The sequence below is a fragment of the Lissotriton helveticus genome, chromosome 12 (assembly GCF_964261635.1).
Source record: "Lissotriton helveticus chromosome 12, aLisHel1.1, whole genome shotgun sequence".
Classification (NCBI taxonomy): Eukaryota; Metazoa; Chordata; class Amphibia; order Caudata; family Salamandridae; genus Lissotriton; species Lissotriton helveticus.
Window position 1 is genome coordinate 255963540 of NC_136073.1, and position 14930 is coordinate 255978469.

General features: G+C 39.6%; 1 protein-coding gene across 2 annotated transcripts in view; it reads right to left on the reverse strand.

Moving 5' to 3' along the window:
- The window catches only part of TERF2 (telomeric repeat binding factor 2), a 578117-nt gene that overhangs the window by 350954 nt on the left and 212233 nt on the right, over nucleotides 1-14930 (reverse strand). For both annotated transcript variants that reach the window (XM_078668354.1, XM_078668355.1), the window contains exon 5: nucleotides 6445-6591. In XM_078668354.1, coding sequence (XP_078524480.1) covers nucleotides 6445-6591 — 147 coding nt within the window. The remainder of the gene's footprint in view (nucleotides 1-6444; nucleotides 6592-14930) is intronic.

Consider the following 14930-nt stretch of genomic DNA (forward strand, 5'->3'; position numbering starts at 1 on the left):
TGGGCCTGTTTTTTGCATTGTCCAGGGCGGAGCAGAAGAAGTTGGTTTTTTCATTGTGGATGTGTTTTTTGTCATTTCTACGTGCTGCTTTGAGTTGTTAGAAGGCTAGCGGAGGGGTTGTTTCTCCAGAGTCTTTCTGTGGCTCTAAGTTGTCTCCTTTCGTTATTGATGTCCGTGTTGAACCAGGATCTGGATGGAATGTTCCTGTTTTTTTTTTAGTTTCAGAGGGGCAATCTGATCGAGAATAGTTGACATGGAAGTGTTGCAGTGGTCAGTGAGTTCTGTAGAGGAAAGCTCCGCCGAGGAGGGAGTGAGTAGAGAGGTGACTTTTTCTTCCAAGTCAGTCATGTTGATCCGAGTGAGATTTCTGGTCCATTTCGGTTGTTCTTGGGTGGGGAGTTGAATAGTGGCTGGGTGAGAGAGTTAAAAAAGGATTAGGCGGTGGTCGGACCAATCTACGGGCAGGGTGTGGTTTATCCTTACTGTGTCTTGATTGGCTATGATGGCATATAGGGTGGCTCCTTTGTTGTGAGTTGTTTCTATGCAGTGTTGCATGAGGTTGTTATTGCATAGTAACTCGCTCAGATTTTGGATAAGCTGATTATTTTCTTCGTTCCAGTGTAGGTTGAGGTCACCCAGAATAAGATTGTTCGCATCTCATAAGGAGCAGTGGGCAATTAGGTCAGACATGTGTTCAGTGAAGGCGGTGGAGTTGCCTGAGGGGTGGTAAATAAGGTGGCATGTTACTGTTTTTTTGCTGCAGGTGCTGATGTTGACAGTTAGGCACTCAAAGGTGTTGTAGTTGGAGGATTCTGATTCAGACACACACAAATTGTCTCTGTGGATGATTGCTAAGCCTCCACCTCTATGGTCTTTTCTGTTTTTGTAGGTGATTGTAAAGCATGGGGGAATGAGGGTGTCCAGAAGAGGAAGGGAGGAGTCGTTGAGCCAGGTTTCGGTGATGAATGCGATGTCAATGTCATGAGTGAGGATGGATTCTGCTTGTTCTGTTGCATGTTTTGTGGCTGATCTGCAGTTTATGAGCATGGAGTTTGTGGGGGTCGTCTCTGTTTTGGGTTTCTTCGTAGAGGGGGCCGTGGGGATGTTTATGCGGGTGGCTGGTAGTCTCGGTGAGTTGGGGAGGGCTTGGACTCTACCTAGTCGGGTGATCACCTGTATTTTGGTTTGGTCGGTGACAGCATTATGATTGTCGTACGAGGCTGCGAGATCCGCTGCGTCGTTCTCAGACATAGCGTCTCTAGTTCTTTTCGGTCTCTGTGATAGATTGGGGAGGGGGTTAGCTACCCATCTCTTGGGAGGGGTAGTGGATGGATTTTATTGTGTCTGAGTGATGAAAGAGTGGGTGTGATGTGGTTACTTCTTCAGTAAAAGACACATCTTACACAGGAAAGGGAACCTTCTCAACTTACAGCCGTAAGATCCTCTTGCAATTGCTGTACTCCTCAGAGAATGTTCACTACAGTACTTTCTAAAATAAACATCAAGAATAGATTAACGGCAATGCCACAGAAACACTCACCCTTCTTTACAAAAGCAGCCAAGCATGAGGTCAAATTGTAAAAGCAGATTTAGAACACTTTTTCCTCTTACTTCCTAGTAACAATTTGAGAATTATTTCAAATCTGTTCAGGAACTAAATAAAGTCAATTTGCCGTTTTCAAATAGCTATAGTTTAAGGGAAAAACAACAGCATTTGGAATGTGTGGTTGAGAGTGAAACTACAAAAGACAATGGCAATAATAAATATAACAAGCATTGGCAAAGCCAATAGGTCTCGCCTACGCAAACTGTTGGCTTTGTCAATGTTCTTTAGTCATTTGCACAGCTGCAGTGCAGCATGGCTGAAAGTTGGAAAAATAAAAATAAACACTATGATGCTGCCAGCACTGGCCGCATCATGGTTGGCTTTGTTGTAGTGTTTGTTTTTGTTATGGTGGGTGGAGGTGAGGGCAACATGGATAATAAGGAGGACAGCAGGAGGTAAGCAACGACAGCAAGAGGAGAGCGGGTAGGGAAAAGTAACTAGATTGATCATCGGGAGAGGACAAGCAACTACGGAGGGTGGAAGGAGGCCAAGTACAACAGGGAGGGCTTGACAGGGCAAGCACAACAGGAAGGGCAGGCGGCAACAGAAAACAATGTACTAACAAGATGGACAGCTGATGGAAGCATTGCATGCACAAACTTAAGTAACAAAGCAATTGTCGTTGAATACCCAAGCAACACCAAAGTTTCGTACAAGCACTTAAAGAGAAGTATGTTAAAAAACGTAAATAAAGTGCACCGTCACTGTGAAGTAGGAGCAACATCCTTAATGAGCATAATCCAGAGTGCACATGCAGATGTAAAGCAAAGCAGGCACTCAGAGTGTGTGTTTTCCGAGAAATAAGGCTTCTGTTGTGTCAATCGTTACAAATAGAGTTTGCGACTTTGTAGCAAGGGAGCAATGTTCGAGTCCCGGTGCCACCTCAACATCCTGTGATTCTGGTCAAATCACTTTAATCTGCCAGTGCATAAAACATCAATTTTACTGATTGTATAACATTTAAATGTTAGGATGTACAATGTGTACATACAGAGGACTAATAGTGAGAAAATGAAAATGTAATATACTGAACATAAAAATTGAGACATTTATTGTCACTGTGTGCACAAATTTAAGGGCATGTGTGATTGAGAAAATAAATGCTTAGCCTTTCCCAAACTACAGCAAAAGCTCGAAGGGCTGTTATTGGTACAGTAAAGTCATTTGGGCTGTAACGCAGATTTAGAACACGTGTTGGAAACGCCACACAGGAGTAAAAAATGGAAAAGCCAAAAAATAATTAAAAGACAAAAAACGAAAAGGAAATGTACACACACTCCAATAAAACATATATTGAAAATTAAAGGAAGAAAATCGGGAGTGTAAAATACTGGGACAATGTAGAAAAGAAAGATAAAACCAAGAAGGTTCTTGATTTTTTTGTGGAGAGAACGGGGCCTTATTTGTATTCCTTCCTCAATTGTAGGGCAACTGACACTGGTGATGTTCCTGCTCAGCAAGTATGTTATTATTAATACATAAAAATCATCCTCTATCAGTGTAGTTTTTTGGGACATTTTAGTGTTGCGGTACTAATAGTTAGCCAGAGAGGTTGGGGTGGCTTACAGTCATATTTGTCTGGCCTTAGTAAATGTCATCATTTAAACTATGTCTGAATTAGAGAACTCGTTTGAGCTTTTGTCTAACACCTCATGTGTCCACCGGGCCTTCCACCCAGACGTTTTTGCCTGACAGGTGAATCCACAGAGGGACACCGCAGGACAGCGTCTTCATGGGGCCTGCCCCAACCACTGTTCTGAACTATTTCACTTGGAAGATGTTTACATTTCCAAAAATTGCCTCACCGTATACATCCGGAATCAGAGAAAGTGGAACATAATTTCAGTCCTGGAATTACTGATGCATTCCTAGTAAGTTACTCCTGTGTAATTCATTATGTCCTCTTAGTTACCTGTAAGGTGTGCGTCTTTGTTTGTCATGTAGATTGACTTTAAAAAGTTGCTGCGTTTGAGTCTGCCACTCAGATGTTCCTTTGAGGCCTAGTTTCAGCATGTTTTATTAAAAGACTAAAAGTGCTGTTAGACTGAGTAGGTCAATAAAAGATGTTGCACTTTGTGCACACCTTTTTAGGTCACGATGCATCGCTGGAACATTAGTTTCAAACTTGTCAAAGAGAACACTAAAATATCCATAACACCCTTCTGGTTACAAACCATCAGTCTTTCAAACTCTGAAAAAATGCCACATAAATTTCCTTAGTTGGTGTATCGGGACAGAAAGCTGTAAATATAGCTTAAATACTAAAAACCAACACCAAAATAACACTATTGTAAGTCATGAGTTACCTCCAGACATAAACAGGGCAAAATAAGAGGGCAACAAGAACCTAGCAAAAAGAAGAAAAACAAAACGAGCAGAGGAACAAAAGAAAAATGTGCACTTGCAAGGCCTGTGTTAAGAAAAAGAAAGCAGTTAAGAAAACAAGCAAAGCTTTGTTAACCAGTTTACAAAGGTATGTAAAATGTATTTAAAAGCCCTGTGAAATACTCCAGTAAGGTTGAGATAAGACGCCAGACACTGCCCAGCCGAAGTCAAAGGCTTTCATGAAGCAGAACGGGACAAAGGCATCTGGCCTCTGGACTATTTATTGTGCTGGGTGGGAGGCCAACACTGCAATGGGAGGGAGGGAGGGGTAACACAGAGGGAAGAAGAAAACAGATGGTTGGAGGGAGCAGGCAACAAAACCTGCTCTCAATAGAGTGGCTCAACAAAAAGATGAAAACAACATACAAACACAAAAGAGTATGGGTACAAGTAATTGGGCTATGCTCTGTGGGAGGGAACAACCCACGAAAAGGAGTGACATGAAGAGAAGATTAAGCACTTGCAAACAAGGCATTTTAAAATACACTCGAAGAAATAAATGAAAAGAATTGGGCGGGCTGTAAGCCCACAAAGTATATATAGCATGTCTCGAAGAGAGAGCACAAGTGCTCTCTAGTCGAGACCTAAGGGCCTGTTATAACAAGATTGTCAGAAAAGTTTCCTCTTTGGGTGAACTTACAAACTAGCCAGAGCTTAAACCCACATCATTCCATACACAATTAACTCTACGCAAATCATAAGGAGCAAAGAGGATACAGATGATAAAGTCATACAAAAATGTACATTTTATTTTGATATATATTAAAAAGACAATATAAAATATAACACCAATAAAAGTTATTACACTAATACAAAATAATTATAGACAGTGGGAAAATACAAGGAAAATAATTCCAATTAAAATGAGATGAACACACTAGTCAAAAGGGATTTAATCACACTCCAATTTGTAAATCTATCCTGATTGGAGGAGTTTTTGTCCTGCGACTTAACGTATCTCAACTCAACATAGCATCGCCGCGTTGCGGTTTGGCAATTGTTACTTAAAGCCAACACCTTCTTCAGGATTAAAAATAAATTCCCACTTTATACAATGTATCTCATTATGGGTCACACAAGAACCTCTAAGACCTTCAGCGCTTTATCCACAGTTTCCCTCAGTGGTCGTCTAAATGTACCGATCTATATCATGGCAGTTGATCCCATATGATTAAAAAGGATAAGCGTGCGAAATCCGCAATTTATCTAAAATCCTGTTATAACAAGAAACAATTCTTGAGAAGGGAAAAAGGCATTTCAGTCATAATAGAAGACTGTGGGACAGGACAAAAGAAGTAGACACAGAAAACTGACAAAACCTCTGTGAATTCTCGAAACAAAGCTATATTCTTGATATTCTCCTGTGTAATGAGAAAAATAAATATTATTCGGGGGTGGGTCTTCTCTCTAAGGATCTGAGATTATAAGAACGTTTGTTGTTTTTGTCTTAAGACACCAAGGCTCTTAAATAGTGACAGTAGCTCCTTCCATTGGTAAGTGGGGCTACAGCTGTGTAGGAGATACTGTACTATGCAAACTGCACCTATAGCAAGTGGGATTTGTAAAAAATAGGTCCCCACCCAATATCACTGATAATTTCTGTATTGGCATGATAGCAGCTCTTCTAGAACCTACCAATACCACTATTGACTACTAATGATCAATTGGCATTACAGAACCAGCATTGACAGGGCATACACTAACCATAATTTGAATAGCTTTTCACTGATTAAATCTTGGGCAGTGTTGTCGAGGGGCAATAGTGGGCCACAGAGAGGACCCCCCCAAACTTTGTTGGAGTGTTCCCCATATAGAGGGCCCCAGAAAATTCTTGCAGGAGGGAGGGGATTTGGGCCACACTGGACACATCCACAGAGCTAAACTGCTTCTGCTATGTGTCCCTCTGAACTTCTGAGAGGAAATTGCAGATAAGCGGGAGAACTGGCCACTTGGCATGTTTAGTCAGCTGATTGCAAAACAATCGTATACTTTATGAAATGTCTGATCAGTCTGGCTTCCTCACCTCATGGGCAAATTTGTGATCAAAATAGTGGGGCATGTTGAAAAAAGTCCCCAAGAGCAAAAAAAAAAAAGAAGAGGACAGGTGATGGGTATTACTAGTTCATCAAATGTTTTAAGATACCTTTACTCTCCCTTCCCCCTCCACAGCACCAATTATCCTCTATTGGTCCCGTAGTGATGAACACCAAGATTGTTTATAGTTGGGCAGGATATACAAGTGTACATTAAAAGGCATATGAAAGTAGAATCTCCTAGAAAAGGACACCAATGTCACAGTAAAGTCCAAAGAAAGGTAGTAAATCTCAGTGCTGTCTGAGGCAAGTTTTAATATCATTCTTCCACAACCATAACATATGATGCGACAGTTAAAAGGATTTGGACTATACAGGTTGCATAACAAAAGAATGTTGAGTAGTCATGAAAATACATACGCCTTTTAGGAAGTTCTCAGAATCATCAATCATACTTTCAAAAAGCTGCAGAATCTGTTCTTTAATCATCTCGTAGCTAAAGTTTTGTATCAATGGATGCATCAAGTTCTTCTGGCAGATAATATCAGAGAGTTCATTTGTTAGTACCTGTGAAGATAAAGTATGAAATGACTACACCTGAAAAAAACGTGAAAGACAGTTCAACACCAACGTTCACCATCCCACAACAGGCAAATTGCTTGGGAGAATATGAATGCATCTCTTCTGCAAGAGAGAAGAGTGCAAATGAGATCAGACTGTTCAATTGCTGTCTTCTCTGCTTACTTAAGTATGGCTGACTTCATAATTGGGTCATCACAATCAAAGTTGATATTGACAGGGTGAGGTTAAATCAATTATTTTGCTCAGTAAAACAGACCTATAATAATGCCTCTTTAAATAAACTAGTGAACTAACACAATAGAAGAACCACCACCTTACATTTTATTTTAACAGGTCCAATGTGGTCTGCAAATTTACTGTACCTAAATCATGATGATTTTTCTATACCTAGATTACAAGATGATTAAATTAGGAGAAAGCTAGCTAACTATCTTAATCTTAGTTGTATTTGACCTCTGGAAAAAAATACTTGTACAATGTCAATTGTGAGAAACTATTTAATCTAAACTGGCTAACAGAAATATCAAAGATAAAAAGCATTCATCATGTCAAAATCCAACTCAATAAATGCCTTTTTTAAATTGTCTTTTACATGTTTTTGAAAGTTTCATATAATGCCCAATTTCCTTTTTTCGACCCCTTCCCTCACCAGCCGCACTCGATTTGTTTTATTCCTCCATCAGGTATTAATGCTCCAGACTTCCCCAGAAGTTGGTTATTTCACCATTCTTTTGACATGTTCCTGCTATTCTCTCCCTCATCTTAATCCCCTTAAATTAATCTTCTTTTACCTTGTTACACGTCGTTATTTTCCTCCACTTTTTTCACCCTCTCTCCCTTTTCTAATTGAGGCCCCTTTCCTGTACATTACTTGATTTTCCCTCCCTTCTATTTTCTTTTACCACTCTCATTGTTCCCTGCTCCTTTTCTTTTTTGTTTTCCTTTTACAGTTGTAGGCCATGTGTGGTGCTGCATTTCTTCAGGGTTGCGGCTGAAACTGAAAAAGGACTACAACATCCATACACTATACCATTCTCACCTGTCAAGAGTTTTTCATTTTTTCCTCTCAAATGGGTTTTTTCATTAATGGTATTTCCACAAAAAATGTTGTTGGGGTTGTACAATTGATTTTTAAACCACATACTATTTTTAATACTTTCGAGAAGTCATTAAAACTATTTTTAAAAAGTAATGGACACCAAAAAAACATGAAAAGTTGAGATGTGTGGAAAACACTTGTGGGAATATTTTGAATGTCTTGGGCATTCTTTTACCTCTTAATGCCGTCATGCTCATTGCAATGTTTTGTGGCACACGGTTTTCGAAAGCCTAGAAACAATTACCGAGAAGTAAATTCCTAGATCATTTTCCATAGTTACCCCGAAAGAGATGGACAGCCTGAAAGCTCTTCTCAATGATCCAGGAAGTTATATTACACAAAGTGATAATAGAACTGAAGGCAATATTATGAATTAAAAAATTGCAAGAACAGTGAGCACTGAAACCTGTTCTAAGAGAGGAATAAACAAGGAACCTTTGAAAGGCTGTTTGGTCATCGTTCCTGGAATTAGAGTATTATTTTGTGTTTAAATCCTTTTAGCATTTAGGCTTTCAGCACACACAACTGCATAATACATTGTCTATTGCTACTTCACATCCTCTCTTCTCCTTATGACTTGTCACAGTACCTAATAACAAATGTGCTCATCTAAGTTATATAATACATCATTTTCGACCTGTACAACAAAATTAAATGACAAAAAAAGAAACAAGAACATCTTTAACCGATTTTAATTAGGCTAATAAAATTACCAGGCCCAGCTCAAGCAAACCTGGATGTTATGAGTAGAGAACATGTTACAATCAACACAAGCCATTCAAATATACATTACAATGCATTAACTTTCCACAACCTAGCTACCCCTCTAATAACTTATTGACTTTATCCTTGTCTTAGACCCTGTACAGCACTCTGCTGACTTTTACCTAGATTTGCGCTATAGAAATACCAAACATTTACATACATATATAAGACAACTGTGGTGTGCTGGGAAATTGCCAAAAGTGAGTTTTAGAAAAGATGTTTAATAGTACTAAGACTCACATTCTTCCTCAGATATATTGCCAGCCCTGTAAAAAAGGTACTATTGGGAAGGTTCATTACATATTTATATCTGATTTGCAAACAAGGGACAGAAGTACAAAATATTTTCAGTCTTAATCAGTTTGAATCACTGCTTGCAAATGCAAAAACGTTTTTACAATGTACTTAAGGCATCTGATAAATCAGTACATTTTTACCAACTTCTAAAATGGGTTTGCGACTGCATAGCGAATTGCCATTTGGAAGAGGCAGAGAAATAAGATTGATCTACGATTTGAAACCAAAATTCTGATCGCAAACCGTTGAAAAGTCACAGACCCCAAGTTGGGGTGGTAGCCCATTCACAAAAGGGAGGAGAATCCCTGACACTAACCAGCTCTCGTTTATGAATGTTTTGAAAAGGATTATCAGGGAGCGTATGGGGACTAATACCGACTCTGTGTGATACATTTAAAATACATTCCTGTTTTCTTTAAAGAGAACTGGCAGCATGCAAAAACATTTTCTTTAGTTAAACACAATCTAGTCATGGTTATCTGCTTACCCTTACAGGATACCATCCTGTGACTGCAGACAGAGTGTGATTTTGATCAAACATAGTGAGTCACAAATTGCGACCTACCTCATGAGTATTAATGAGTTAGGTCCGATTGAGACCCACTCAGATTTGGAATTTTGGAAACTCACCTATTGGTTTATAGGTTGTTTTGCAAAATTAAACAGTGGTTGCAAATGTGGCCTTTAGTTCTGGCCTAATTTTCTTAGAGTATTTCTGATTATGGGAAAGATTGGCTCAAAGAAGTTGCAAATGCGCTAAAAAGGTACAGGCATGGCAATTATATTGTATACTAGCAGCCCGTCCCGACGTTGTCCGGGTATGAATTGCTGCCGGCCAGTAGTATATTGTTTTGTAGGATTTCGTTTTGATAGCATTTCTTATCTGTGGCAGGCCTGTGAAATGCTTCGATTCACAGTGCACTGCTGATGCACTTAAGAGTGCGTGTTCAGTAGTTTGTGAACTCGAGTTTCCCTATTTTATTTTTCCTTGCAATATTATATAGCGCGAACTCGACAACATGGCATGAGCACAATTTACATTACAGAAGAACACATTAATTTGTGATAGGCATGGGGAGACAAAGCGATTTGCCTGGAATCACAGGATGTTGAGCTGATGCCAAGATTCGAACGTAGCTCCCCAGCTCTAAAGTCGCAATTCTAGAACTTGTGGCGGGAGGTGTGTCTAAAAGTGTATGTCGGTGCTGGCCATCAATGAGAGAGACCTGTGCATTTTTCAAATGGGTGGTGAAAAAGTATGAGTATGTTGCTGGAGATGTGGGCCACCGTGCCACCAATTTACTTACCGGGGGAGGGTAAACACCCATTATTCCGCAACTTTCTTTCCGCACACCATCACTCCGCATACTTTCATTACGAAAGTACCATGACTCCGCAATGCCATTATAACGCATGGCATTACATTTGATATGCTTTTACCACGCATACATTTACAACGAAATTCTTTGTAAATGCATGAATGGTAAAAGCATGTTTTTTTTAATGTTTGGATAAGGTAAGTATGGGTATAGGGGTATATGTTTTGGTGTACTGAGGTATATGTTTTGGGGTGTTTGGGTATTTTAATGGTTCAGATATAGATTTGGGTTATGTGGTACAGGGGTAGTTTTCGGGTTTAGGGATAGGTATGGGTTTTGGGGTACAGGGGTATTTTTAGGGTTCAGGGCTAGGTTAGGGTTTTGGGGTATTTTTAGGGATCAGGGGTAGGTTTGGGTTTTGGAGTACAGGGATATTTTAAGGGTTCAGGGCTAGGTTTGGGTTTTGGGGTACATGGGTATTTTTAGGGTTCAGGGCTAGGTTTGGGTTTTGGGGCACAGGGGTATTTTAGGGTTCCGGGGTAGGTTTGGGTTTTGGGGTACGGTTTGGGTTTTGGGGTGCAGGGGTATTTTTAGGGTTCAGGGGTACAGGGGTAGTTTAAGGGTTCAGGGCTAGGTTTGGGTTTTGGGGTACAGGGGTATTTTAGGGTTCAGGGGTGGTTTTGGGGTACAGTGGTATTTTTAGGGTTCAGGGCTAGGTTTGGGTTTTGGGGTACAGGGGTATTTTTAGGGTTCAGGGGTAGGTTTGGGTTTTGAGGTACAGGGGTATTTATAGGGTTCAGGGCTGGTTTTGGGGTACAGGGGTATTTTTAGGGTTTAGGGATAGGTTTGGGTTTTGGGTTACAGGGTATATTTATAGGGTTCAGATGGGTTAGTGTTTAAGGGTGTTGGGGTATTTTAAGGAGTAAGGGTGGGTTATGATTATGGGGTGCAGGGGTATTTAAAGGGAGCAGGGTGGGATTAGCACACGAAATGAGACATGGCATAAAGGGCGGAACGTACCACACGCCCCCAGCGTTTGTCACGCCCCCAGCACACGCCCACAGCACAACGCAGACACGCCCACAAGGGACTACTTTGCTGGCATGGTTCTTTTACCTTTTAAATGTATATGGTGGGCGTCTGCATAGCCTATGTCCTTCTGCTGCAACTGCCCTTTCCAACGCTGTATTGGGTGTTGTGATTGGTGCTGTGGTTCCTGAGATTACCCGCCTCAAAGGTTTGGGCTCTCTCTTTATTATATTAGTATAGATAACATCTCACCTCTGTAACAGGATATGTATGGATTTAAGCACGAAACGCATCGTCAAGCTCACCCTGCATGAGCAAAATAAATCAGAGGGTTGCTAATTCCATCTATCCTGATTCAAGAAAGAATAAATTAACGTCCCTGTAAAATCTACTCCAGGCACATTGTGTGTTGGAGGTGCCATGATCATCTTGGTAGAAGTTTCCAATCCTTATAAACAGTAAGCCTCTTTATAGACTTTGTTGTAAAGCACACACTACAAAATAATTGCCTCTTTCCACCTTGGAGTCCACAAAGGTGTGAATGTGGGGCTTGGTACAGACTTAATAAACACATAAATACATATATTATTATTATTATTATTATTATTATCATTATTATATGTAGTAGTTATGAAAGAAGGAAAACTACCAATTAGACAGAAGCAGAGTCTCTGCCTGAGACGCATCCTGTGTCCTTGGTTACAATGTCTAGCAATGACTGGGTGCACAGCAGTCACCTTGAATTTCTTCTTAGCACCTTTTCAACGTCACAGGTTCACTCCGGTAATGACTTGGGTTGAAGAAAGATGCCATCAAAAATGTGGTGCAAAATTGTTCCAAAATGAAAAGGCATGTAATTGTTCTAAATACAAAATACCAGTAGCATAACTGTAGATGCAAGCCAGAATGAAAGCTGAAGGTACAAGAATGGAGCAGAGTACTGAAACAAAGAGCAGGACAATTGGATACACCTGACCATAGAGACAGTTTAAAAGAAAGGCCATGATGGATTGGGCTTCCTGTGCTTTAGACACGTTCTAGAGATCCTCATCGATTATCAACTGCTACAGCAGACCACAAAGACAAAGGACGCTAGAGACACAATTCGTTTTTTTTTATGTGGTAGGCCTTTCATAGGTGAATGATGTAGCAACTTGTCAAATACAACATTATGGGCATTCATCCTTTTGAAACCCAAAATTCTACAGGGAAGTAAATGGCTAAGGCATATCACGATTCAGAGAAGAAGCAGCTTGGCATGTGTTGAACAAGCACTGACTGACATCCTGATGACAAACTGCGGGAGGGACAACAGTAGGAACACAGAAGGAACTTAATTAACACTATAACAGGCCTATGATTTGCTATCATGAATCACTGCATAATAAAATGGCTTATTCCTCAAACATTTTGCTGGGGATGTACCATGCCTTTATCTTGGAAAAAATATGTACTCTTATTACATCCTTTTTTTGTTGCAGACATAAAAGTTGGTTGGGATGGAGGAGTGGGACCTCTTCAATCCTGTTAGACAGCAAAAGCCCTGTAATATGGTTGAGACATCAGAGGTGTTGATCAGATGCTAATTATGGGTCCCTAGTATATCACTGAGGTAAGGTTTCAGCCGCAAGTTACTGGATACGTGGATGATTTTGATGAAAGAAATGGGCTCAATGAGACTGACATACCACTACATTTGAGGAATTAGTTTTAGGTCCCCAACAGCTGCTGTACATCTGAATGGAGGAGAGCCCCTATTTAATGATTTCTACATTTAAAGTAAACAGATTTCATGGAGGTATGGTACCTGAATATCAAGTTGGGAAAAATAAAAAATCATACCACAATATTGTGGTAGTCAAGCTAGTGTGGGACATAATATTAAAGGTTGCAATATTGTTTATTTGTGGTTATTAATAAGATTGATGGAATATTGTTTATTTAAACAATGTTGTGTTTAATATAGTTAACATTAATATTTATTTTGCTTCTTGTTTATGGCATATCTTTCTAATTTTCAGATTTTTTTTAATGGAATATAGGCCATCATTGGGTTTTAAATGTGGTGTTTTAGTTTCACAAAAATGTCTAGCCACCTGCAATTCGAAGGTCTCGCGAGCAGATGTAAGAGCTACTTTTTGCTGAAACAATAATGGTCTACTTAATTTGTTGAAATCAGCCTTCAAAGTTGGAATGGAAGGCCAAAATGAGCTATTTACTATCCAATGAGGAGGGGGAAACAAGGCTTTGTTATACAAGTGACTACCTGGGAAACAGACAAAATATACAGGACTCCGGCACGCATTCTGCAACAGTCCTGATCACTAAGCATGAGATCACCACTGTTAGAGAGTACTGTAATGAAAGGAAGAACTGCAGAACCGAGATTCCTTTAATATAACAATACAAATTAGGCCCTAAGTGTTGCATGCGCTGTGAATTTTAACGTGTTTACAAACAAGTTATTATCATTCTTCATCAGTGATAAAAAACGTCCTTGTTGCTACGTTCACAATAGGTAAAGGAGATGGACCACAATTTATGTATGTAATTGCTACCTAGGGGTTCGTATCTACCTGCAGGAAAATGTTTCATGCAAGCTGTGAATTGAAAAGTCAATATAGGTAGTGAAATAACTCTGTGTATTAACCACACCGCCGAAGGAGTTTCAGCTATGGTGAATGTGAGCTGTTCTAATTTCTCTACATGGCGCATTGTATAGGTCGCGTCTTTCATGGCTGTCAATTATTGTTCAAGTATTAAATTAAAAGGTGAAATAAAATCACTGCAATTCAAGTAATGCCATGTAACACAGCCATTTTTGAGTGTTTGAAGCAACCACCTAAACTGCATAATAGATCTAAGTTGACTTTGCCCATGATAATACTTTGACATGTCACTCTGCACAATATCAATCACAGAGGACACAATATTATTCAAGTTGTAAATTAGAGATAACGTATTAACGCTGTTAACAACAGCTAGCACTTTTTGAAACTATCTTGGTCAATTTGTCTTAAAAGTGCAGCAGCTTCCCTTCGGGATGATTTCCAAATTTCATTGTGGGTAGCATATATAAATCTTTTAGAACGTGGGGATATTGGACCTAAAAATAAATCTGATAAACTCATATCCTCGGACAGAAGAGAAAGATGTTTTACTGTAGACATGGTGGAATGTTCCAACCATTGCTGACATAACTTTCCCACTGAATGGGTGGTAACAATACCAGAAGGTGTTGACTGAGAGTATCGGGGATCATATCTACTTGGTTTAAACCCAGGTGTGGAATTGAGAAAACTAGTATGAAAACCATTCATGTCTACTGGCCACAATAACCATCCACCAGGACTCGAAGGTAAAGTTTTAAATGTACCATTCCGCACCATACTATTTAATAGTTTTTCTGTGTAATTTGTAAATCACCAAATCGATTTCAAATCAATAGTGTCCTTTCAGTAATCATAACCTTTAGAGGCCAACTGATTGACAAACGTAGTGGGAAGCTATGTTTGAGTAAGCATATATTTCTTTGGTGGTGTTGGAGTAAATTTAAACTAATATGACACGGGGTCTAAAGTGTCATATCCCATGAAATAAGTATAATTATAATTTTGCTTTTTGGAACTTTCTGGAGGGGGAGTTGGACGATGTACTCACTGGGTATAGTTAAAATGGGGGCCTTATTTACCAGTTCCATGAAGGAAATGGTGTCTGTAATGATGGTAGCAGAAAATCTCAGCGTAATTGGCAGAGTTTAAGGACAGAGCTTTCGATTCAAAAACAGTATAAAATTCTAATTTAGAAAGCACAGA